The following is a 27,868-nucleotide window of genomic DNA, read 5'->3' on the forward strand; positions in this document are numbered from 1 at the left end:
ACTAGCATCACCTAGTATTCCGTAAATAGCTTTAATAGTTGCGATACATTCCCCTTGCAGCAGTGCAAGGTATTTGCTGACGTTCCTTGAGGGAACGTGTTGATGTATAGGAAATGGAAGAGGATGAAAAAGAGGATAGAGAGGAAAGAGGGAGGAGGGAAGGACAAGAAATGCGAATAGAAAGGAGAAGAAAAGAGAACCCAAGTCAGGATAATCTTGTTTCCCTGAATCCTTTCTTAAATGTTACCTTGCTCACACTCCAACAGCACGTCAAGCCATAAAGCCACTTGCCTCCACTCACTCTGATCTAACACACTCACACAAGCCTGCTGAGTGTTCAAGCACATAGTACTCGAAACCTCCTTTACCCTCCTCCCTTTAATCTTTCCTGGGATTACCCCCCTACCCCCTCCTACCCTCCACCCCAGATTCATACATCCTCCTGGCCGTATTTATTCTGTTCTGTCCTTTCTAAATGTCTAACCCACCTACACAATTCCTTCTCAACCCTCTGAATTGTACCTTTGGTACCCCCAATCTATCTTGCAAATTCTCTTCATAATATTCACACCACACGTCCCTCTCAAACATCACATCTCTACTGTCTCCATCTTCCTCCTTGTTGCAACGTTTAAAACCCATGCTTCACCCACCATATAATAGTGTTGGCACCACCTATTTAGCTATATTCCCCTTCTTTGGTCTCCATGGATATGCTTCTGTCTTGTCACAGATGCCTTGACGCACCCCTCACCTTTTTCCTCTTCCTCAGTTCTATGGTTCAGCTCAATTCAATTCAAGTTTATTCTCTATAAGGGTTACAATGTGGGGTTTACAGGTTTTGGATATTGTGTGGTTTAAATGTTATAAAATACTAATTACAGAGGGGGCCACTAGGACACCTAGCATGGCTAGGCATTTCGGGCAGACTTAGATTAATTCTTAACATTAAGGTTCACCTCATCTGTCATAGATCCATCTGCTGACACGTCAGCTCCCAAATATCTTAACACATTCACTTCCTATATACTCTTTTCCTCCGGTTTTATATCCAGTCTTTGTCTAGTTGTTTCTTGTTACTCTCATCACCTTTCTCTTCCACTATGTTTACTTTCAATTTTCCTTATCTACCTCCTCAGATCCCTTCATCAATTTTTCACAACTTCTCTTCAGCGCAGAATTCATAATTAAAATAAAGAGTAAACAAAGATAATTTATGCAAAACAAACCGGTGAAAAAAAATAGTGAAGGTTCAAGTACTTTCGTGATTTCTCACATCTTCAAGTACCTTGATAATGTGAGAAATCACGAAAGCTCATGGAATTTCACAATTTTTTCATAGTGGTTGTTTTAAATATTGTGTTATCAAGTGTTTACCGTGATCTTATTGCAAAAATAATTCATCTTAAGCTCTAAACTCATGTGGGAGAGATTAAAATAGTACGAGAACCCCAGTGGAAATCAGTCACTTTGACAGACTTTTGGGGAGGGATATCCTAGGTAATCTACACATATGATGTGATATTTGCTTTTATTTTTCCTTTTTTTCAATGTTAGTATTGGGATTATTAAGTCCCTATAGGAATTTACTAATTCATATACGGATTACACACACGCACACGCACACACACACACGCACACACACACACACACACGCACACACACACACACACACACACGCACACACACACACACACGCACACACACACACACACACACACGCACACTTTATATATATATATATATATATATATATATATATATATATATATATATATATATATATATATATATATATATATATATATATATATATATATATATATATATATATATATATATATATATATATATATTCCTCTGTCTCTTCCTGCTCCCACGTTCTCCTTCATTCACCTCTCTTTCCCTCACGGAAATTCGACAAAACAATTTGAAGTTATTAAAAGTATTACTGACCAATTTCGGGAAGGAAATTAATCACTGTGGCTAACAAATGCGATTAGAAACTCCCCGGGCACGCCTGCATATGTAATGAGGCGTCACTGCAAGGGCATTGAATCCCTCTCTCATACTAGACCGCTTCGGAAAGCAAAAAAAGAAAAAAGGAGTTGTACCTTGTAGATGATTAATTGGACTGGAAGACTATCGACTACTGTTGTTGAGGGTGGAATCATGAACGGGGCTCAGTCTCCTTACACCTGTTGCCCCTGTTGATCTAACAGTAAATAGGCACCTGAGTATTTGCCGACTGCTGTATGTAGCATTTTGAGGCAGGATCAGCAACTATAAGACTGCTTATACCTGTTGACCCTGTCCGTTTAGCAGTAAATAGGTACCTGGGTGTTAGTCGACTCCTGAGGTTCGGAAGTACATACATCTTAGAGCTGGGCTTGTAAATGAGCTGGTAAAAGATAACACCCCTTAGCCTGTAAATGAACTGAGAAAAGACAACAGCTCTTAACTTGTAAATGAGCTAAGAAAAGATAACAGATCATAGCTTGTAAATAAGTTGAGAAAAGGTAACAGCCCTTAGTTTGTAAACGAGCTAAAAAAATTTTAATATCTTTAGTATTGTAAATGAGCTAAGTAAAGATAACAGCTCTTAACTTGTAAATGAGCTAAGTAAAGATAACAGCTCTTAACTTGTAAATGAGCTAAGTAAAGATAACAGCTCTTAACTTGTAAATGAGCTAAGTAAAGATAACAGCTCTTAACTTGTAAATGAGCTAAGTAAAGATAACAGCTCTTAACTTGTAAATGAGCTAAGTAAAGATAACAGCTCTTAGCTTGTAAATGAGCTAAGTAAAGATAACAGCTCTTAACTTGCAAATGAGCTAAGTAAAGATAACAGCTCTTAACTTGTAAATGAGCTAAGTAAAGATAACAGCTCTTAACTTGTAAATGAGCTAAGTAAAGATAACAGCTCTTAACTTGTAAATGAGCTAAGTAAAGATAACAGCTCTTAACTTGTAAATGAGCTAAGTAAAGATAACAGCTCTTAGCTTGTAAATGAGCTAAGTAAAGATAACAGCTCTTAACTTGTAAATGAGCTAAGTAAAGATAACAGCTCTTAACTTGTAAATGAGCTAAGTAAAGATAACAGCTCTTAACTTGTAAATGAGCTAAGTAAAGATAACAGCTCTTAACTTGTAAATGAGCTAAGTAAAGATAACAGCTCTTAACTTGTAAATGAGCTAAGTAAAGATAACAGCTCTTAACTTGTAAATGAGCTAAGTAAAGATAACAGCTCTTAACTTGTAAATGAGCTAAGTAAAGATAACAGCTCTTAACTTGTAAATGAGCTAAGTAAAGATAACAGCTCTTAACTTGTAAATGAGCTAAGTAAAGATAACAGCTCTTAACTTGTAAATGAGCTAAGTAAAGATAACAGCTCTTAACTTGTAAATGAGCTAAGTAAAGATAACAGCTCTTAACTTGTAAATGAGCTAAGTAAAGATAACAGCTCTTAACTTGTAAATGAGCTAAGTAAAGATAACAGCTCTTAACTTGTAAATGAGCTAAGTAAAGATAACAGCTCTTAGCTTGTAAATGAGCTAAGTAAAGATAACAGCTCTTAGCTTGTAAATGAGCTAAGTAAAGATAACAGCTTGTAAATGAGCTAAGTAAAGATAACAGCTCTTAACTTGTAAATGAGCTAAAATGAGCTAAGTAAAGATAACAGCTCTTAACTTGTAAATGAGCTAAGTAAAGATAACAGCTCTTAGCTTGTAAATGAGCTAAGTAAAGATAACAGCTCTTAACTTGCAAATGAGCTAAGTAAAGATAACAGCTCTTAACTTGTAAATGAGCTAAGTAAAGATAACAGCTAACTTGTAAATGAGCTAAGTAAAGATAACAGCTCTTAACTTGTAAATGAGCTAAGTAAAGATAACAGCTCTTAAAATGAGCTAAGTAAAGATAACAGCTCTTAGCTTGTAAATGAGCTAAGTAAAGATAACAGCTCTTAACTTGTAAATGAGCTAAGTAAAGATAACAGCTCTTAACTTGTAAATGAGCTAAGTAAAGATAACAGCTCTTAACTTGTAAATGAGCTAAGTAAAGATAACAGCTCTTAACTTGTAAATGAGCTAAGTAAAGATAACAGCTCTTAACTTGTAAATGAGCTAAGTAAAGATAACAGCTCTTAACTTGTAAATGAGCTAAGTAAAGATAACAGCTCTTAACTTGTAAATGAGCTAAGTAAAGATAACAGCTCTTAACTTGTAAATGAGCTAAGTAAAGATAACAGCTCTTAACTTGTAAATGAGCTAAGTAAAGATAACAGCTCTTAACTTGTAAATGAGCTAAGTAAAGATAACAGCTCTTAACTTGTAAATGAGCTAAGTAAAGATAACAGCTCTTAACTTGTAAATGAGCTAAGTAAAGATAACAGCTCTTAACTTGTAAATGAGCTAAGTAAAGATAACAGCTCTTAACTTGTAAATGAGCTAAGTAAAGATAACAGCTCTTAGCTTGTAAATGAGCTAAGTAAAGATAACAGCTCTTAGCTTGTAAATGAGCTAAGTAAAGATAACAGCTCTTAACTTGTAAATGAGCTAAGTAAAGATAACAGCTCTTAAATTGTAAATGAGCTAAGTAAAGATAACAGCTCTTAACTTGTAAATGAGCTAAGTAAAGATAACAGCTCTTAGCTTGTAGAGCTAAGTAAAGATAACAGCTCTTAACTTGTAAATGAGCTAAGTAAAGATAACAGCTCTTAACTTGTAAATGAGCTAAGTAAAGATAACAGCTCTTAGCTTGTAAATGAGCTAAGTAAAGATAACAGCTCTTAACTTGTAAATGAGCTAAGTAAAGATAACAGCTCTTAGGTTGTAAATGAGCTAAGTAAAGATAACAGCTCTTAACTTGTAAATGAGCTAAGTAAAGATAACAGCTCTTAACTTGTAAATGAGCTAAGTAAAGATAACAGCTCTTAACTTGTAAATGAGCTAAGTAAAGATAACAGCTCTTAACTTGTAAATGAGCTAAGTAAAGATAACAGCTCTTAACTTGTAAATGAGCTAAGTAAAGATAACAGCTCTTAGCTTGTAAATGAGCTAAGTAAAGATAACAGCTCTTAACTTGTAAATGAGCTAAGTAAAGATAACAGCTCTTAACTTGTAAATGAGCTAAGTAAAGATAACAGCTCTTAACTTGTAAATGAGCTAAGTAAAGATAACAGCTCTTAACTTGTAAATGAGCTAAGTAAAGATAACAGCTCTTAACTTGTAAATGAGCTAAGTAAAGATAACAGCTCTTAACTTGTAAATGAGCTAAGTAAAGATAACAGCTCTTAACTTGTAAATGAGCTAAGTAAAGATAACAGCTCTTAACTTGTAAATGAGCTAAGTAAAGATAACAGCTCTTAGCTTGTAAGCTGAAGGGAGAAAAATAAAGAAAGCAATGAAGATAGCACAGAAGAGAAAATATTCCCTATGGTACATTTCGTCCTTCTTGTCTCTCTAGGGCTGTTGATCCGAGGAACTGGAGGTAAACTGCCTCTTCCACGGATTAAACTTAATCCTCCTCCAGAAACTGTATGACACCTACGGATTTAGCGCTTTTCCATTAATAAATAATTACCAAGCTCTCTTAGTATATTTAATAATAATAATAATAATAATAATAATAATAATAATAATAATAATAATAATAAATTAATATAAAACTATTATTATTATTATTATTATTATTATTATTATTATTATTATTATTATTATTATTATTATTATTATTATTATTATTATTATTATTATTATTATTAATTGTATGAGGAAGCGCTAAACCCGTACATGTGAATATATTTCATGTCTGAGTATATCATACGTATGCCTACTAATATACCTCAATTTCTAATTAAATTGGACGAATATACCTTATTTTTATGCCCATGTCTACGAGAACACCCTATGTCTAAATTTAATGTCTATTAATGCACTCCTTGTCTAAACTTATAATGAGGAACATAGCCACCTTCTCTACGAAGACGTTCCATATCTAAATGTATGTCTAAGAACGTTCCCCTGTGTCTAAATCTATGTCGATGGCTATGGACCATGTCTAAGTCTACCCTGTCTACCAACAGTGTCCCACACAACGGACGATCTGGTCTTCATTTGGGACCCCGATGTCCCTGTCGAAGTGGATAGGAGTATTGAACTGCCTCAATTAGACCTAGTCAAGAAATATACTGGTGACTGCACTCAGGTCTATTCCACAGGTGAGTCTACTCCACAGGTGAGTCTAGAAATCCCGCCAGACATCAGGCATGTCTATGTATCCAAGGCGTCATTCCGTCGGATCACTTCGCAATCAGTCGACCAAAGTCTACTCCACGCGTCGGTCTGACTGTTGAATTCAGTCAGTAAATCCGTCTAATCCACAAGTCAGTCAGGTCTACTTTAGACGTGAGTCAGTCTAGTCCACAGGTCAGTCAGGTCTACTTTAGACGTAAGTCAGTCTAGTCCACAGGACAGTCAGATCTACTTTAGACGTGAGCCAGTCTAGTCCACAGATCAGTCAGGTGAGTTTATCACGATAATTAGGTCAAGTCTACAGGTCACTGACAGCAAAAAGAAAAATAATAATTGTCCCTGCCATGGTATTCACTGTGTCGATTAACTGTGAATTATTCCAGTCATGGTGTTGTGACTGTGTGGGTCAGTTAGGAAGTGTTCTAGCCACGGTACTGTGGCTTCCTGTATTAGTTGTGAATTGTTCCAACCACGGAATTGTAAACCATGCCACGGGTTGGGTTTGAACCCGCGACCAGAGAGTCTCAAAACTCCAGACCGTCGCGTTAGCCACTGGACCAGCTAGCCACAATATTGTGGCTAGCTGGTCCAGTGGCTAACGCGACGGTCTGGAGTTTTGAGACTCTCTGACCGCGGGTTCAATCCCGCCCGTGGTATGGTTTGTTTGCAATCGTGTCACTACGATTTCGTGAGTCACGGAATTATAACTTTGTTAGTTGGGAATTGTCCCAGCCATGGTATTGTGACTTACGTCCTTCAGATAAACACCTCCTCTTCACCTCTTCAGCGTTAAGGTGATCGTTAATACAATTCCCAATGCAATGTCTCTTGCAACTCTCTCGTTAAATCACTCTATAAAAGGATTTTGAGCACCCAGGTGTTATTTTCCACTCCGCAGAGAAAATTCTATTTTAAGCGGACAATTTCTCAGCCCCGTGACTATGTCCGATATATTCCTGAAAACTTTCTGAAGGATGGAAGAGGTGAGAGAGAAGGCGATTAAGAGGGACACGGAAAGGAAAGGGGAGGGGTAAGGATTGGGAGTGATAGGGACTGGAGTGTGGTGGACTGGTATGGGATGAGAGGAGACTGTGGAGAGAAGGGAAAGGCTAGGGAGAGTGGGCTAAAGAGAACAGGGAAAGAGTAAGTTAGAGGACGAAAATTAGGTTAGAGAGCTGATTAGAGGAATAGGGAAAATGGAGGATAGGGAGAGAATGGGTTCAAGGAAATAGGGAGAAAATAAGGCTAGCAAGAAAGTAGGCTAGAAGGAGAAAAGAAGGTTTGGTAAAGAGCTAACTAGAGGGAATAGGGAAAAGAGGAGAATAGAGAGAGAGTGGGACCTGGTTGCTAAAGCTCTTCACACGACGAGTGTGTGGGTTCAATTCCCAGCCAGGGTAGAAACAATGAGCGTGTTTCTTTACATCTGTTGTCTATGTTCACCCACCAGTAAAATGGGTACATGGGTGTTAGTCGACTGGTGTGGGTCGCATTCTGGGACACTGACCTAATTTGCCCTAAATGCTCTGCATATCAAGGGGCTTTCTATATAGTAGCATTGCATTGATATCAGCTAGAATTGTACACCTGAGGTGCGGGGCTAATTGGAGAACTGAGAGGCTAAGAAGAGGTGGTAGGGGAGGGAAAGGAAAGGAAGGAGTAAGATAGAGGGGTAAAGAGAGGAGGGCAAGGCTAGGAAAAGAATATGCTTGAGGAAAAGACAGAGTGATGAAGGGCTGGGGGACAGGGATAGAGCGTGGGACAGGGATAGATTCTCCTGGAGGAGAGGCACACACGCTCAGCTTGTGACTGACGGCTCCCAATTTTCCTCTGGGACTCGCAGATAGCAAGGCTGTCGTCTTGCTGAGAGCCACACAGAGCAGGCAATTGTGTGTGGAGGGGGTTGTGTGTGTGAGACAGAGACAGAGAGACAGAGAGAGAGACAGAGAGAGAGACAGAGAGAGAGACAGAGAGAGAGAGAGAGACAGAGAGAGAGAGAGAGAGAGAGAGAGAGAGAGAGAGAGAGAGAGAGAGAGAGAGAGAGAGAGAGAGAGAGAGAGAGAGAGAGAGAGAGAGAGAGAGAGAGAGAGAGAGGTGATCCACATTGTCTCAAGAAGTGTGACCTCAGTGTTAGGGAAGACTATATTGTTTTGTGAAGTCTGCAATATTTAATCACCTCGGTATCAGAATGAAGACTGCAGAGTTGGCGAATCGTCGCAGTAAATATACACAAGTGATACATATACGTCTTACTTATTTACTTGTAAGACTTGGAAGACTACCAAGACCTGAAAAATCAAGAGGACCTGACAGACCAAGACAACCAGGAGGACTTCCTAATATCAGCCACTAGTCTCCGTGACATAACACCAGCAGACTTCCTAATATCAGCCACTGGTCTCCGTGACCATAACACCAGCAGACTTCTTAATATCAGCCACTAATCTCCGTGACATAACACCAGCAGACTTCCTAATATCAGCACTAGTCTCCGTGACATAACACCAGCAGACTTCCTATTATCAGCCACTGGTCTCCGTGACCATAACACCAGCAGATTTCCTATTATCAGCCTCTGGTCTCCGTGACCATAACACCAGCAGATTTCCTAAAATCAGCCACTGGTCTCATCTTCAATACGCTCAGCTCACATCTTTGTCTCACCTCGTCCGTGCGTACAAGCCTCGTCTTTACATACAAGAACTGCTAACACTGGCCTTTTGTTCCTCTTGGATTTCCGTGTAAGCCACACAAATCTCCACTTGACCAGACACGTGCCTCTCTCTCTCTCTCTCTCTCTCTCTCTCTCTCTCTCTCTCTCTCTCTCTCTCTCTCTCTCTCTCTCTCTCTCTCTCTCTCTCTCTCTCTCTCTCTCTCTCTCTCTCTCTCTCTCTCTCTCTCTTTCATACTCTCCTCGAAACCAAACGTAGTTAACATTGATGTGAGTGTTGATGCTGACATTAATGTTGGTATTGATATGGACGTTGATGAGGGTGTTGACGGTGGTTACACTGATGTGTGCAGGTTTGAGACTAGTTCCTCCAGGATTTTCCAGGTGTAAATTATGAAGTACCTTTCTTTCCTACCTTCCAAGGAATACAATTGAAGGAATTTCAGGAGTTCCTAGTTGTTTACATGTTTGAGTGAATGCGGAGAGTGAAAGCTCTCCGAGTGTTTTATAACTCAGCTGTCTTCAATGTAGCTGTTAGTATACAGCAGTATTCCAGCCTGGAGAGAACATGTAACTTAAAAGTTCTAGTTATCCAGGCAATCCTTTTCCTTGCGGTAGCAACAGCAACATTATTGTGATCCTTGAATGTGAGATCTTCTGACGACATTACTCCCAAGTCTCGCACATTAAGCCTCCACTTTACTGAGTGGTTTGAGTCTGTCCTGAACTTCGTTTCATTCTATATTTCTTCCAGTCTCCTATAGCAGAGTAACTGAAACTTGTCCTCAGTGAAAGTCATATTTGCTGTCTGAGGCCCTGTGGAAGACTTGGTTTATATTCTCATTTTTATATTCACTGTCTTCGATAGATGCCACTTTCACTGAGAGTCTGGTGTCATCAGCTAAGGATGTTACGGTTTAATGATTTATGACCTAGTCTATGATGGGTATAAGAATGAGATACAGAAGTGAGTCAAGTACTGTGCCTTGAGGAACAGAGCTTTTTCACTGTATCAGCCTTTGACTTCCCTCTGTTTACGACTACGGTTTGGTTTCTGGTTAAATATCCATTTGCCCACTTTACCAAGTATTCCTTTTGTATGTATTTTTCGTGCTACCACACCATCGTCGCACTTGTCGAAGGCTTTTGAGGAATTAGTATACACATATCAGCATTTACCTTGTCTTCTAGTGCATCCAGGACCACATTGTAATGGGCTAGCAGTTATGCAAGGCGGTCACAATCCATGGAGCTCTGGATTGTGACCTGATGCGATTCCATGAGACTAGAAAAAAATTTAGATAGGAATTAAAAAAAAAGAAAAATATGGCTACTGACTCACATTTCATACTATATATATATATATATATATATATATATATATATATATATATATATATATATATATATATATATATATATATATATATATATATATATATATATATATATATATATATATATATATATATATATATATATATATATATATATATATATATATATATATATATATATATATATATGCACCTGCCACATGTTTCATAGGGGCGACTTTTGTGGAAAATATCCTCTGGCACAAGCAGATTATATCTCTTCTCTGTCACGCCCGTATTAGAAAATATATTACATTTGGGTCTCTGGGAAATGGCTGGAGACATGGAGTAGACTATTTTGAGTCGGAGGCTGAAGAATGAAGTGAGAAGAGGCTGTTGTATAGCTTGATAGGAATTTTTTTTATGATGTTAAGGATATACAATACCGAAAAGTTGATAAGATATGTGCAATATAAAGATACTCTTGTGTTGCACACGTGTCTTATTCATCAACATTACGGATATTCTTGGCTTTATTTAAAGCGATGCCAGAGGGAATTAAGTCACAATACAGTGGCTGGAACAATTCACCATAAAACGCCCACTTCATTAGAGGAATTTTATGACGACGTTTCGGTCCAGGACCACTGTCCTGTGTGTGCAAAACCACTGTCCTGTCGGTCCAGGACTTACCGAAATGTCGTCATTAAGTTCTCCACCTAATGGATATTTTGGGGGTGAATGTAACAGTCTCTCTTAAAATGTAAACACAATCAAAGAAGACGTAGTACCACAGCACAGAAGAAATACGAAAAACAAAACACATCTAGTGGACACTGAACAATTATACATTATTTATATTATGTAAGTAAGTTCATTCAGGTATACATAAATACAGTTATATAGATTATCATACATAGCAGCAGATGTGTAGAGAACCTACGATAACCCAAAAAAGTCAGAGTGACTTATTTCCATTGGAGAAAGAGACAGAGAGAGAGAGAAAGAAAGAATGAGAGAGAATGAGAACGTATTCCCGACCCTTACAATTGACAAGTGACGTCAAACATAGTCTCATTGTGAAGTTCTTCGTTCTCGTTCCTAGCTGATGGACTTCCATTCCGGAGACGAAATTATACTTTCCAAAAATGGACGTACGATAACAGATTAACTTTCAAAATGAGTACAAAGAAATGAGGTTTCAGAATAATGTCTAAGAGTCGACATGAAGATTTTAGAAAACGGAGGGTAAATATCCTTGAAAAATCATTAAGCATTTCTCTCTCAGGATAACTGAAAGTGCAATTTCAGCAACGCTTCAGAAAATTACAATGCAGACAAAGGCTTGCAGGAGCACAAATGAAAGGCTTTTAGCTATTATTATTTTCCCTGTTATTATGCTTACATGCGGACTCAAACCTCTTAATAGAAGGCTCTCAGATGTTACTTTCATCGAATCATTTGAGTCTTCATGGGGAATATGTCTGGCAGACACGGACACAGAAACACGAGCCTCAGAAAAATATCATGTAGTCTAGTCAGTTTATTAATATAAATGGCTCTCACAGGACCCCTAAGCTTTCTGAGCTAAATCTGGGAACAACGTGTGTTCATGTCGTGTAAGTTTCTCCGTGAGCTTAATGTGTACTCACCTAACTGTGTGTGTGTTTGTGTATACATCCATACTTACCTAGCTGTGGTTGCAGGGGTCGATTCACAGCTCCTGGCCCCCCTCTTCACTGGCCGCTACTAGGTCACTTTTCCCGCTCTTTGAGCTTTATCATACCTCTTCTTGGAGCTATGTATGGATCCTGCCTCCACTACCTCACTCGCCAGACTTTTCCACTTCCTGACAACTCTATGACTGAAGAAATACTTCCTAACATCCCTATGATTCATCTGAGTCTTCAGCTTCCAACTGTGACCCCTTGTTGCTGTGTCCCATCTCTGGAGCGTCCTGTCTCTGTCCATCTTGTCGATTCCTCTCAGTATTTGGTGTGTGTGTGTGTGTGTGTGTGTGTGTGTGTGTGTGTGTGTGTGTGTGTGTGTGTGTGTGTGTGTGTGTGTGTGTGTGTGTGTGTGTGTGTGTGCGTGTGTGTGTGTGGCAATTAACCAGTCTCTTGCAAATTGAACATAAAAAAAAATTAGGTAAATCTTTTCATCATGCTAAAATGGATAAAAATAAGAAAGAATGTCAGTCTTATCTGTGAGTAGGAGTTCGGGACATTGACGCCCACACCTAATAACACACCAACCAGGTTCCTTTTTCCTGAAGTTAACTACGGTACCCCGTGGCCTGGTAGCTGAAGCTCTTGCTTCACACTGTGAGTGTCCGGGTTCGATTCCCGGGAGGGTAGAAACATTGGGCATGTTTCTTTACACCGGATGTCTATGTTCACCCATCAGTAAAATGGACCTGGGTGTTAGTCGACTGGTGTGGGTCGCATCCTGGGACAAAACTGACCTAATTTGCCCGAAATGCTCAGCATAACAAGCGGCTTTCTATATAGTAGTATGTCATTGATGTCAGCGAGGACTGTATACCTTGTACTGTACATATACTTGTAGAAATAAAGATATTATTATTATTATTGACCACAAAGGGAACCACTCCAACTGGGTATATACGTAATTGCCAAGTAATATAACCACCTACCTTTCATGACTCAACGCATAGTTATGTAAAAGGACACAGATGACACTAATGCGACATTTTATTGATGCAACGTTTCGCTTCCCAGGAGGTTTATCAGGCCGTTACGAGTTGATAAAACTGGAGAGAAAAACGTTGCCACGATAAAATATCACATTAGTTGCATCTGTGTCCTTCTACCTAACACTTGGGGGGAATTCTACCATTTTTACTGCAACATAGTAACCTAACCACTACTTTCCCTCAGGTAACTTCACCTGCCTGGAGATCGTGTTCACCTTCAAGCGTCGCCTAGGCTACTACCTCTTCCACACCTACATTCCCACCTGCCTCATCGTTATAATGTCCTGGATCAGCTTCTGGATCCGGCCGGAGGCGGTGCCGGCGAGAGTTACTCTGGGAGTCACCTCTCTCCTCACACTCTCCACTCAACACGCTAACTCACAGAAGTCACTCCCACCTGTCTCCTACATCAAGGTACCACTCCTCTTCTGTGATCCTGTGATTCTGTGAACCCGGTGAAGGGTTCTTGACTCAAGGAGGTTTAGCTGCCCTTCCTTCTTGGATCAAGCCTGGATGCCTTCATTAGTGTAAAAAGAAATCAAAACGACTCACAAATAACCCGCACATAAAAGAGAGAAGCTTAATACGACGTTTCGGTCCGACTTGGACCATTGACAAAGTCAATGGTCGGACCGAAACGTCGTCGTAAGCTTCTGTCTTTTATGTGCGGGTTATTTGTGTATCGTTCCAGTCACGGTATTGTGCCTTTTTGTTATTTATTTATCAAAACGACTGCCTGCTCAGCAACCGTTATCAAAATGAAAATTTTTGGCCCATATCTAAAATATTCATTTCACAACAGTCACTGTGCGGGTGAGAGGGGTCCTATAGAGAAATTCTCAGCACTTCATTAAGGAGGGAACTGGAGGAACCTACCATGTTCCTGGCCCATTGCCGAAATAGGCCAATAAGTATCCGACACTTTTTTTTTTTCAGAGATATATTGAAATACCCCAAAGTACCATTCTTGTCTCATGGGAGAATATATATGTATATATATATATATACATATATATATATATATATATATATATATATATATATATATATATATATATATATATATATATATATATATATATATATATAACAACACTGCACTACCTAAGACCTCTAGACAACACAAGGATTGTGTAATCTAGTGGTCTAAAGCGTCATGCGTTTTCTCTCACCATGAGGCGGGCCACAACAGCATGGGTTCGACTCCTTGGCTAGTGCAGTGTTGTGCAAGAAAGGTATAAAATAACGACAATATGAAAGTTAAGACACATGTGCAACATCTGGATATCTTTATTGTAGACGTTTCGCCATCCAGTGGCTTTATCAATACAGATTCTAGGACATAATAGGAAGACAGTAGAACTAAATACAAAAGATGAGGTAATCAGTCCCTCGGCCTTGGAGTTAGTGTTCACAGCATCGTGGTGGAGGAGAATCTCTGTTCTACTGTCTTCCTATTATGTCCTAGAATCTGTATTGATAAAGCCACTGGATGGCGAAACGTCTACAATAAAGATATCCAGATGTTGCACATGTGTCTTAGTGCAGTGTTGTTGTTGATCAATACCACTTGTTCCGTGGGTACAATAATATATATATATAATTATTATTAGCAATATTATTATTATTATGACGATACTACTAATAATACGCCTTTGTGTTCCTCAGGCCATCGACGTGTTTATGTCATCATGTACGGTGTTCGTGTTCTTCTCGTTGATGGAGTACGCCCTGGTCAACGTTGTTCTTGGTGACGTCCCTGAGGAACCCACGACCATGCGCAACGTGCGGCCCAGGACCCTCCTTCAGGTCTCCAGACCGCAGGTACGTGGTCCCAGGACCTTCCTTCAGGTCTTTAGACCGCAGGTACGTGGTTCCAGGACCCTCCTTCAGGTCTTTAGACCGCAGGTACATGGTAGGACCAGCCTTCAGGTCTCCAGACCGCAGGTACGTGGTCCCAGGACCTTCCTTCAGGTCTTTAGACCGCAGGTACGTGGTCCCAGGACCTTCCTTCAGGTCTTTAGACCGCAGGTACGTGGTTCCAGGACCCTCCTTCAGGTCTTTAGACCGCAGGTACATGGTAGGACCAGCCTTCAGGTCTCCAGACCGCAGGTAAGTGGTCCCAGAACCTTCCTTCAGGTCTCCAGGCCGCAGGTACAGTAACTTGCTATCAATGCAGTGACCGTTGTTATCAATGTAGTGACTTATTATCAGCACAGTGACCGTTGTTATTAATGCAATGACTGCTCTTATCAATGCAGTGATTGTTGTTATCAATGCAGTGATTGTTGTTATTAATGCAGTGACTATTGTTATCAATGCCTTGACTGTTATCAATGCAGTGACTGTTGTTATTAATGTAGTGACTGCTGTTATCAATGTTCTGACTGTTATCAATGCAATGATTGTTGTTATCAATGCAGTGACTTGTTATCAATGCCCTGACTGTTGTTATCAATGCAGTGACTGTTATTATCAATGCAGTGACTGTTGTTATCAATGCCCTGACTGTTGTTATTTGTTATCAGTGCCCTGACTGTTGTTATCAATGCAGTAACTGTTGTTATCAATGCCCTGACTGTTGTTATTTGTTATCAGTGCCCTGATTTGCTATCAATGCAGTAACTGTTGTTACCAATGCAGTGACTGGTGTTATCAATGCATTGACTTGTTATCAGTGCCCTGACTGTTGTTATCAATTCTCTGACTTGTTATCAATGCCCTGACTGTTGTTATCAATTCTCTGACTTGTTAAACCATACCCCGGCCGGGATTGAACCCGCGGTCAGAGAGTCTCAAAACTCCAGCCCGTCGCGTTAGCCACTAGACCAGACTTGTTATCAATGCTCTGACTGTTATCAATTCTTTTACTGTTGTTATCAATGCAGTGATTGTTTTTATCGATGCATTGACTGTTGTTATCAATGCAGTGACTATTTTTATTAATGCAATGACTTGTTATCGCCCGGCAATGATAACATTAGTGTGGGTAAATTCCCCTGACGCTAGATCCTCCGGCAGAATGTGTACAAATTAATGTGTATAAATGAAAATGTATAAATGAATGTGTATAAATGAAAATGTATAAATGAATGTGTATAAATGTGTGTAGATTGTGCATAATTGAACGTGTGTAAATGAATTTATATAAATGAATGTGTATAAATGAGTATAAATAAAGGCGTATAAATGTGTATGGGTCAATGAATGTGTATAAATTAGTATAAATGAAGGTGTATAAATGTGTATAGGCAAATGAAAGTATATAAATAGATGTGTATCAATGAATATGTATAAATGAATGTGTATAAATGAATGTGTATAAATGAATGTGCGTAAATTGAATGTGTATTATTATTATGTATATGAATGAATATGTATAAATGTGCGTAAATTGAATGTGTATAAATGAATGTGTATGTGTATAAATTGTATAAAACCCGACATGTTAATAAATAACAAACGCTGTCCAAGTGTCTCATTTATTTCATGAATGGCACACACGGAGGGGGCCACCGCTCCCCGCGGCCCGGTCCCACACCAGCCCCCGCGTAAAATAAATTCTTCCTTCGGCAGGATTCGCCGAAGAAAGCGGCGGAGGACTTCGAAGATGTTCCCTCCAGGAGCACCATCAAGGACACTGGACAGGCAGTCAGCGTGCCGCGCAGGTCTCCCGCCGTCCAGAGACGAGCCAATGGCAGGAAAAGTATCTGTCAGGGTGAGGTAGGTGACCAGTGAGGGAGCTCGGTGAGTCTACTTGACTGAATTGCGAGAGCCAATTGGAGGGCTTTGCCTAGCCTGCCAGCATTAGAATAACCAATAAGAGAGCTTGATGGAACTTTCACCTGTTCTTTATTTTCTATATTATTATTATTATTGTATGTAAAGTAAAAGGACACAAGTTCAACTAATGTGACATTTTATTGTGGCAACGTTTCGCTCTCCAGGAGCTTTATCAAGCCATTACAAACAATACATGGACACAGTGGGTATATAAAGGCTCAGAGTGAGGTGCAATACTAGTGAGGTACCATTTCGATGTTCACTAGTGGTAGTGGTAGTAGTAGTAGTAGTAGTAGTAGTAGTAGTAGTAGTAGTAGTAGTAGTAGTAGTAGTAGTAGTAGTAGTAGTAGTAGTAGTAGTAGTAGTAGTAGTGACAAAAGTAATACAATATGGTAGAGCAATTAATCCGTACATGAGTAAAAGGATATAGAAGCTATTACTTGGGTAACATAAAAATAGGTTGGACAAATATAGACTGGAAAGAGACAGGTTGTTTCAGTGTTCACTCTCTGTAATGTGCTTTGTGTAGTATAACAGGAGAGACTATGTGATGGCAGGGTTTACTGTTTTCAGGAGGATTCTTGCTAAGACTTCGGAGATGGTGAAGCTGCCGTTGTTTTGTTTAATTGTATTCGAAACAGCGATCAGTGCTGATTCGAGGCACTTGCGTCTGCTGAAATTAGTTTCTTTGATCACTAATTGGGCGTCTCTGAATTTCATGAGATGATTGATGGAATTTCGGTGTTGTACACAGGCGTTGTTCAAGTTATCGTTCCTACATGCGTAAATGTGTTCATTGAGGCGGGTGTCGAGGTTTCTTGCTGTTTCACCTACGTAAATCTTGTCACAGCCTCCACAGGGTATAGTGTAAACTCCTGCATTGACTGGTTCGTGGTGCTTGGATTTTGTCCTGGTTAGATCCTTTATTGAAGTGCTAGAAGCGATGGCGACTCTGGTGTTAGCTTGTGAAAGTACTTTTGAGACGTTCAGTGCAACCTGGCTGTTGGGAAGAATTATAACTTGGTTGGGAGTGGTGTTGATGCGTGGAGAATTAATGATCTGAAGAGCTCTTTTCTTGCAGTCTTTGATGAAAAAAGAAGGAAAATGTAACTCAGTGAATGTTTGGTGAATGTATGTACATTCCTCGTCAAGAAACTCAGGACTACAAATTCGGTATGCTCTTAGGAAAAACCCGATGATGATGCCTCTTTTGGTCTTGGTATCTTGACTGGAATAGAAGTGTGTGAGATCATTTTTATTGGTGGGTTTCCGATAAACTTGAAATCTTAGGTTGTTGTCTACTTTGTGAATGAGGACGTCGAGGAAAGGTAGCTTGTCATTGGACTCTTCTTCTAGTGTAAACTGAATCGCCGGTTCAACTGCGTTGAGCCTTGCCTGAAGATTCCGTACATCAAAACGTTTGGGAGTTATTACGAGGACGTCGTCCACGTAACGTAACCAAGTGACGCTTGAAGGAATGATGTTGGCGAAGTGTTCGGACTCTAGGTGTTCCATGTATAAGTTGGTTAGGACGGCACTGATGGGGGACCCCATTCCCATGCCGTAGGTTTGTTTGTAGAGCTTGTTATTGAAAGAAAAACAGTTGAAATTAACACAGAGTTCAATCAAGTGAACAAAATCTCCGGGAGGTAGAGGAAGATTAAGGTCCTGATGTGAAGAGGGAAGTCACTCTACCTCCCGGAGATTTTGTTGACTTGATTGAACTCTGTGTTAATTTCAACTGTTTTTCTTTCAATAACAAGCTCTACAAACAAACCTACGGCATGGGAATGGGGTCCCCCATAAGTGCCGTCCTAGCCAACTTATACATGGAACACCTAGAGTCCGAACACTTCGCCAACATCATCCCTTCAAGCGTCACTTGGTTACGTTACGTGGACGATGTCCTCGTAATAACTCCCAAACGTTTTGATGTACGGAATCTTCAGGCAAGGCTCAGCGCAGTTGAACCGGCGATTCAGTTTACACTAGAAGAAGAGTCCAATGACAAGCTACCTTTCCTCGACGTCCTCATTCACAAAGTAGACAACAACTAAGATTTCAAGTTTATCGGAAACCCACCAATAAAAATGATCTCACACACTTCTATTCCAGTCAAGATACCAAGACCAAAAGAGGCATCATCATCGGGTTTTTCCTAAGAGCATACCGAATTTGTAGTCCTGAGTTTCTTGACGAGGAATGTACATACATTCACCAAACATTCACTGAGTTACATTTTCCTTCTTTTTTCATCAAAGACTGCAAGAAAAGAGCTCTTCAGATCATTAATTCTCCACGCATCAACACCACTTCCAACAAAGTTATAATTCTTCCCAACAGCCAGGTTGCACTGAACGTCTCAAAAGTACTTTCACAAGCTAACACCAGAGTCGCCATCGCTTCCAGCACTTCAATAAAGGATCTAACCAGGACAAGATCCAAGCACCACGAACCAGTCAATGCAGGAGTTTACACTATACCCTGTGGAGGCTGTGACAAGATTTACGTAGGTGAAACAGCAAGAAACCTCGACACCCGCCTCAATGAACACATTTACGCATGTAGGAACGATAACTTGAACAACGCCTGTGTACAACACCGAAATTCCACCAATCATCTCATGAAATTCAGAGACGCCCAATTAGTGATCAAAGAAACTAATTTCCGCAGACGCAAGTGCCTCGAATCAGCACTGATCGCTGTTTCAAATACAATTAAACAAAACAACGGCAGCTTCACCATCTCCGAAGTCTTAGCAAGAATCCTCCTGAAAACAGTAAACCCTGCCATCACATAGTCTCTCCTGTTATACTACACAAAGCACATTACAAAGAGTGAACACTGAAACAACCTGTCTCTTTCCAGTCTATATTTGTCCAACCTATTTTTATGTTACCCAAGTAATAGCTTTTATATCCTTTTACTCATGTACGAATTAATTGCTCTATCATATTGTATTACTTTTGTCACTACTACTACTACTACTACTACTACTACTACTACTACTACTACTACTACTACTACTACTACTACTACTACTACTACTACTACTACTACTACTACTACCACTACCACTAGTGAACATCGATATGTTACCTCACTAGTATTGCACCTCACTCTGAGCCTTTATATACCCACTGTGTCCATGTATTGTTTGTAATGGCTTGATAAAGCTCCTGGTGAGCGAAACGTTGCCACAATAAAATGTCACATTAGTTGCACTTGTGTCCTTTTACTTTACATATTGTCGGTAGTTCTACCAACTTTATTACATTATTATTATTATTATTATTATTATTATTATTATTATTATTATTATTATTATTATTATTATTATTATTATTATTATTATTTATAATTATTGGTGTTATTGATCATCCACGTATTTTTTTTTATTTTTTGGTAATGCTCTCGCCTAAATGTGGTTACAGGGGTCGATTCACAGCTCCTGTGTGTGTATGTGTGAATAAATGAACGTTCAGTAACAATGTTGGTGTTCTCTTGTTCCATTTTCTCCACAATAATTTATCAATTTTCCTCAGATACAAAAAAATTGGCCAGTAAACAAAACAACACAAGTTAATCATCAGGAAACACCTGTTTCCTGACGATCTGGAAACAAGTGTTTCCTGACGATCTGGAAACAAGTGTTTCCTGAATGGCTTAACCATTAGCTTAACCCAGCTAGGTATTACACTCCATTTAAAGCAATAGACAAGTGAAGTAGCAGCAGCAGCAGCACACACAGTAAGAGGCATTTTTGAGCTTCCCCAGTGCTAGGGCTTCGGCCCAAAGTTGAGGTGTGGCTCCAAAAGGATCCTGTAGTGCTTGCTGCCTTTGCACTTCTTGACATTGTCTGCTGCTATGCAGCTGCCACACCCTTCGAGCATAGTGTGGGCGTTGTTTGAGCAGCCCAAGGTCCCTAGCTTCTCCCTTCGAGCCCCGTGGGGATGGGGAATGGGGCTAGGCCTGGGGACAGCTGGTCCCAGACGATGAGGAGGTACTTGTACCTCCTCCCATGGCAGATATTGGTCTGAGACATTCCCCCGACAGGGAGCCAAGGCCGGGCCACCTCTTGGACAAGGCCCGGGCAGGGCGATTATACCGGTGAATCTACCACCTACCTACCATTTAAAGCTATTGGATTACTATATAAGACTATCATAAAATTACTATCCATTAGATATAGATGAACTACTATTCTTATCGGAGGGAAGAATTGAACTAGATCAGAGTGAAAGGGGAGAATAGTCCCTGTTTCTTGAATCAAGGGCCCTTCCCTTAAGGGGTAAAAATGCGTCAGTGAGTGAATCCTGCAGGTCTGGGGAGACCGCATCAAGTTTCTCGTGTAGCAGGGAGGAAACTAATCACAAATGTCTTGAGCTTGAAAATTATATAGCTCCGTGGTGGGACTTTCTGGCCCCTGATTGGCTGCTCCCACACCCCGGGGAAATAACCCTCCCGCTGCTCATTGGCTGATTACTGTCTGGAGAAAACATTCAACTGCTCTCTGATTGGCAAAAATCTTGTCTCTGAATTTTTCTTCGTTGGTCCTGATGTACTGCTACGTCTTTAGTATATCGACAGGTCTTCATGAGCTTCTGATTAGCCATCCCAAACTTCCAGTCTTAGGAGAGACCATTCTCATGAACCCGGGAAACCTCACAAAATTAAATTAAAATTTGATCATACATTCGCTTTACATGATCAATCTCAACTAAACTTTTGTTATACAATACCGACCAGTTGATGGATAAGACACAAGTTCCCTGAATAAAAATCTTAATTATTGGTTTTTATCTGTTCTTTTCCATTTGGTTCCAGACTTACTGGACACCTTATTCCTTTTATTTAGCATTCACTAAAACTTTTTTTTTATCCCAAAGATTTCTGAAGGCTCTTAGAACTTTTTTTTATATCTATTCTGTCATTTGTCTTTCTTCGAAGATCTATTTGCTGAGACATGTATTCTTGGTTAACTCATTACATTTAATTCCTCTGTAATTCTTCAACTCTGACGTGTCCAAACGTATGAGACAAGTGTAACACTTGATGTACTGGTAACCGGTGAGGTGAAGCAGCTGGAGGTGGTGTCACATGTTGGCGGGGCTCACTAGTAGTATTAATCCATAGCTTAGGGACTGATTGCCTCGAATTAACCCATCTCCGCCTTACTTCCTTTCTTCTCTATATCGGACTGATAAAGACGCTAGTTGGCGATATATCTCCACAAAAATATAGCCAGGTGTTGCACATGTGTCTTTATCAATTGACGTCAAATTTCATTGCAGTGCTTCAGTACAATAGATAAGACAGACGTTGCAACAGAAGATTTTTATGAACAACATTTAGCTCAGTGTAGAGATTTATCATATTTCGATCTTGTGTACAGACTTACGTTTCACTCTGTAAAGCTTTAACAGGTCATGTTTCACTCATTATGGAGTATTATCAAGTCAAATTTTCTTCTCTGTAGAACTTTTGAAGTCATGACTTGATAAAGTTCTACACAGGGCGAAACGTCGTCCCAGTATAAACCAGTAACTTAAGCTTCCTCTTTTCTGTTGTCTTCAGTACTCGCTCTAGTTCTTTCTCTCTTTTTTTAAATCAAATCAAATCAAGTTTATTCTCTATAAGGGTTACAATGTGGGGTTTACAGGATTTGAATATTGTGTGGTTTATATGTTATAAAATACTAATTACAGAGAGGGCCACTAGGACACCTAGCATGGCTAGGCATTTCGAGCAGACTTAGATTAATTCTTAACAGTAAATCCTTACAGATTATGGTATTAAGGCTAAGTGACTACATTATAATTTGTGAATTTAGCAATGTGAATGCTTTTGTTTTAGCACAATACAAAGTGTCTATATTGGAGTATCATAGGCAAACTTATGACTAGTTAGGATTCATTATTTTAAGATTAAGTTTAGTATTTCTGTGTTTATAGTCAGTGGGTGAGTGAGTGTAATTGTGAACCACCAAGTGATTATCATGTAGTTAGTTGTCAGGGAGATAAGATGTTTTCTAACTGCAGTTTTGAAAGTGATGAATGTGTCTGCAGTTCTAGAGTTTTCAGGTAGGGTGTTCCAGATTTTAGGTCCTTTGAAATACATTGAATTTTTGTAAAGGTTTAGTCGAACACGGGGAATGTCATAGAGATTTTTGTGTCTGGTGTTATGCCTGTGGATCCTGTCACAACTATCAAGAAAGCGTTTTAGGTCAAGGTAAATATTGGAATTAAGGTCCTGTAGATATAGATTGCACAGTAGTAAGTGTGGATGTTCTGAACAGGGAGTAAGTTTAGATCTATGAAGAGGAGGGGTGTGTTGCCAGGGATGTGATTTAGTGATTATTCATACTACAGCTTTTTGTTGGGTTATTAATGGCCTTAGGTGTGTTGCTGCAGTTGAATCCCAAGCACAGATAGCATAGGTGAGGTATGGATACATAAGTGAATGGTGCAGTGTGAGAAGGGCAGTTTGCGGCACGTAGTATCGTATCTTGGAGAGGATCCCCACCGTTTTGGATACTCTTTTTGTTATGTGTTGGATATGGGTGCTGAAATTTAGGTTGTTGTCGAGGTATAGGCCAAGTAATTTGCCCTCATTATGTTTGGCAATTAGAGTGTTGTCGATCTTAATGTTAAGTTGCGCAACACCTGCTCTGCTACCAAACATAATATAGTAGGTTTTGTCAGTGTTAAGTGTAAGTTTATTGGCTGTCATCCAAGTCGATATTTTGAGCAGCTCCTCGTTAACAATGGTGTTGAGGGTGGCAAGATTAGGGTGGGAGATGACGTAAGTCGTGTCGTCAGCAAAGAGAATGGGTTTCAGGTGTTGGGATATGTTTGGAAGATCATTGATGTAAATGAGGAAGAGCAGGGGTCCAAGGACACTTCCCTGCGGAACTCCAGTATCAAGTGGCCGTATTGATGAGGCTGTGTCTTTAATGGTGACACACTGATACCTATTAGAAAGGTAGGATTTGAAATATGCAAGCGCATGGCCAAGTTTGTGATCAAGTTTGTGGAGTAGGATGCCGTGGTCAACTGTGTCAAACGCTTTTCTTAGGTCAATAAAAATTCCTAGCGGATATTCCTTATGTTCCAATGCTGTGTAAAGCAGGTCTATCATTTTTATAATTGCATCATTAGTGCTTTTATTTTTCCTGAATCCAAATTGGCAAGGGTTGAGTATGTTTTGTGACGTTATAAATGAATATAGTCTCCTGTGCACGAGTTTCTTGAAGATTTTGGATAGCAATGGTAAGTTTGATATTGGCCTATAGTTGTTTACATCTGTAGTTGTTTACATCTGTCTGGTAACAAAGATACTACTGCAGTGAAGACTTTTGTATGTACAACGTTTCACCCAACCGTCTTTAATCACTTATAAAGTTTCGCTCAACATGACGATGATCGTGACTGAAAGTTCTCCAGTATGCAAGCACGGATCTTCGTCAGATGGTGATAAGTGTATCCCAATGTTTCGCCCAAATAGTTACAAGAAATAAGTAACATTGGTTTGTAAATCACAGGCATGTCACTGGTTACGCTGAACGTTTCGAACTTTTCCAGCTAGATAGCTATTGAATGAGCTATGGTGAACGTATTTTCTTCTTTGGGTCACACTACCTTGTACAGTACATAACTGCAAAGGTAAAATTCAAAGTACAGTAGCTAGTAAGCAACCTGGAATGGCAGCATTCACAGTACAGCAGTTGGTACGAAACCTGGAATGGCAGTATTCACAGTACAGCAGCTAGTACGCAACCTGGAATGGCAACATTCACAGTACAGCAGCTAGTACGCAACCTGGAATGGCAACATTCACAGTACAGCAGCTAGTACGCAACCTGGAATGGCAACATTCACAGTACAGCAGCTAGTACGCAACCTGGAAAGGCAACATTCACAGTACAACAGCTAGTACGCAACCTGGAATGGCAGCATGCACGGTACAGCAGCTATTACGCAACCTGGAATGGTAGCATTCAGAGAAACACACACGCCACAGTTAACAGCCTGGAACGCCTATGGAAACCAATACTCCGGTCTATTACACTCTTACATGCTGCCAACCCGTCAATGAAACATTAATTTCTAAGACATTGTGGTGGCAGCTGCAGCTTCTCGCCCCACTTCTCTCAGTATGAAGCCATTAACTGGACCTCTGGTTTCCAGCGAGGCTGGAAACAGAGGTCCTGCAAGGCCGAAGTACTCTTTGTTACTCAAAATGAAAACGGTAAACAATACCGACGAGTTGAGGAATAAGACTTGTATACATCACTTGGGTATCTGTATTGTTGAGACGTTTCGCTTGTGCAATAGTCTAATATATAGGATTATAACACTGGAGAATTTTATTGGGACAAGGGGTATAAATGTAAGCTGTAACACCACACTGATTTAAGAGGCTAGCCTGTCACCTTTGATTATTTGGGTCTACGAAATCACCTTTAATTTAACAGACTATTCGGTCTCCTTTAATTTAACAGATTATCTAGTCACCTTTAATTTAATGGCATATCTAACCACCTTTAGAAAGGCAATCTTGACACCTTTAATTTAAGGGCTATACACCACTCTGGATCAAGAAGCCACTACTATTACACTGGATCAAGAAGCCGCAACAACCACTTTGAATCAAGGAGCCACAACAACCACTCCTCTGAATCAAGACGCCACTACCGCCACTCTAAATCAAAAAAACACTACCACCACTCTAAATCAAAAAGCCACTACCACCACTCTAAATCAAAAAGCCACTACCACCACTCTAAATCAAAAACTCACTACCACAACTCGAAATCAAAAAGGCACTGCCGCTACTCTAGTTCTGAAAGTCACTCCATTAACTTGGAGTCAGCCACCACTCAGGAATTTCTCAACGATAAACGCACATTTCCCACTGTAAGAGAATTTTATAAAAATACAAAAAAAATATATATATACATATTGACCACATGCGAAGTGTGCTGCTACATATCTATGTGATAGTTTCATTGTGGAATCAAAAGGAAGCAACGTTTCCTTGACATATTCCATTACACAGAATGTGTTCCTTACACGAGGTAATGAAATGTGTCAGCCTGAGCTGGGAGACTTCAGTGGAGTGATGAGGATTTCGTTAAATATTTAATCTAGTTCACTAGCTATGGCAGGCTTATTTCAGAAGATATTGAGATATTATTACTTAACAATCATATACTCTCTCTCTCTCTCTCTCTCTCTCTCTCTCTCTAACTCTCTTTTTAGAGAGGGTTTTACAAGAATAGGTCTTGGTATTACCACATCTCTTGTAGTGCTGCGAGATGTGGTTATTAATGAACAGCTGTTATTGCTGACCAGCTGTTATTGCTGACCAGCTGTTATTACCGACCAGCTGTTATTACCGACCAGCTGTTATTGCTGACCAGCTGTTATTGCTGACCAGCTGTTATTACCGACCAGCTGTTATTACCGACCAGCTGTTATTGCTGACCAGCTGTTATTACTGACCAGCTGTTATTGCTGACCAGCTGTTATTGCTGACCAGCTATTATTACCGACCAGTTGTTATTACCGACCAGCTGTTATTACCGACCAGCTGTTATTACCGACCAGCTGTTATTGCTGACCAGCTGTTATTACTGACCAGCTGTTATTGCTGACCAGCTGTTATTACTGACCAGCTGAAAGGCTTTCTGTAACTAATGCCACCCACCCCTGGTCAACCAACCCAGTATCCCACACTTCCTGCCCCTGGTCAACCAACCCAGTAACCCACGCTTCCTGCTCCTGGTCAACCAACCCAGTATCCCACACACCCTACCCCTGGTCAACCAACCAAGTAATCCACGCTTCCTGTTCCTGGTCAACCAACCCAGTAACCCACACTCCCTGCCCCTGGTCAACCAACCCAGTAACCCACGCTTCCTGCTCCTAGTCAACCAACCCAGTAACCCACGCTTTCTGCTCCTGGTCAACCAACCCAGTAACCAACACTCCCTGCCCCTGGTCAACCAACCCAGTAACCCACACTCCCTGCCCCTGGTCAACCAACCCAGTAACCCACACTCCCTGCCCCTGGTCAACCAACCCAGTAACTCACACTCCCTGCTCCTGGTCAACCAACCCAATAACCCACGCTTCCTGCTCCTGGTCAACCAACCCAGTAACCCACACTCCCTGCTCCTGGTCAACCAACCCAGTAACCCACGCTTCCTGCTCCTGGTCAACCAAACAGTAACCCACGCTTCCTGCTCCTGGTCAACCAACCCAGTAACCCACACTCCCTGCCCCTGGTCAACCAACCCAGTAACCCACACTCCCTGCCCCTGGTCAACCAACCCAGTAACTCACACTTCCTACCCCTGGTCAACCAACCCAGTAACCCACACTTCCTACCCTGGTCAACCAACCCAGTAAACCCACACTTCCTGCCCCTGGTCAACCAACCCAGTAACCCACACTTCCTGTCCCTGGTCAACCAACCTAGTAACCCACACTTCCTGCCCCTGGTCAACCAACCCAGTAACCCACGCTTCCCGTTCCTGGTCAACCAACCCAGTAACTCACACTCCCTGCTCCTGGTCAACCAACCCAGTAACCCACGCTTCCTGCTCCTGGTCAACCAACCCAGTAACCAACACTCCCTGCCCCTGGTCAACCAACCCAGTAACCCAAACTCCCTGCCCCTGGTCAACCAACCCAGTAACCCACACTCCCTGCCCCTGGTCAACCAACCCAGTAACTCACACTCCCTGCTCCTGGTCAACCAACCCAGTAACCCACGCTTCCTGCTCCTGGTCAACCAACCCAGTAACCCACACTCCCTGCTCCTGGTCAACCAACCCAGTAACCCACGCTTCCTGCTCCTGGTCAACCAAACAGTAACCCACGCTTCCTGCTCCTGGTCAACCAACCCAGTAACCCACACTCCCTGCCCCTGGTCAACCAATCCAGTAACCCACACTTCCTGCCCCTGGTCAATCAACCCAGTAACTCACACTTCCTACCCCTGGTCAACCAACCCAGTAACCCACACTTCCTACCCCTGGTCAACCAACCCAGTAACCCACACTTCCTGCTCCTGGTCAACCAACCCAGTAACCCACACTTCCTACCCTGGTCAACCAACGAAG

General features: G+C 40.6%; 1 protein-coding gene across 1 annotated transcript in view; it reads left to right on the plus strand.

Moving 5' to 3' along the window:
* The window catches only part of LOC138854780 (glycine receptor subunit alpha-4-like), a 128,560-nt gene that overhangs the window by 81,675 nt on the left and 19,017 nt on the right, over positions 1–27,868 (plus strand). Inside the window, exons 5-8 of the mRNA XM_070099834.1 lie at positions 6,086–6,220; positions 13,139–13,368; positions 14,623–14,778; positions 16,531–16,677. Of these exons, the coding sequence (XP_069955935.1) occupies positions 6,086–6,220; positions 13,139–13,368; positions 14,623–14,778; positions 16,531–16,677 (668 nt within the window). The remainder of the gene's footprint in view (positions 1–6,085; positions 6,221–13,138; positions 13,369–14,622; positions 14,779–16,530; positions 16,678–27,868) is intronic.

This window comes from Cherax quadricarinatus, chromosome 69, assembly GCF_038502225.1.
Source record: "Cherax quadricarinatus isolate ZL_2023a chromosome 69, ASM3850222v1, whole genome shotgun sequence".
Lineage (NCBI taxonomy): Eukaryota > Metazoa > Arthropoda > Malacostraca > Decapoda > Parastacidae > Cherax > Cherax quadricarinatus.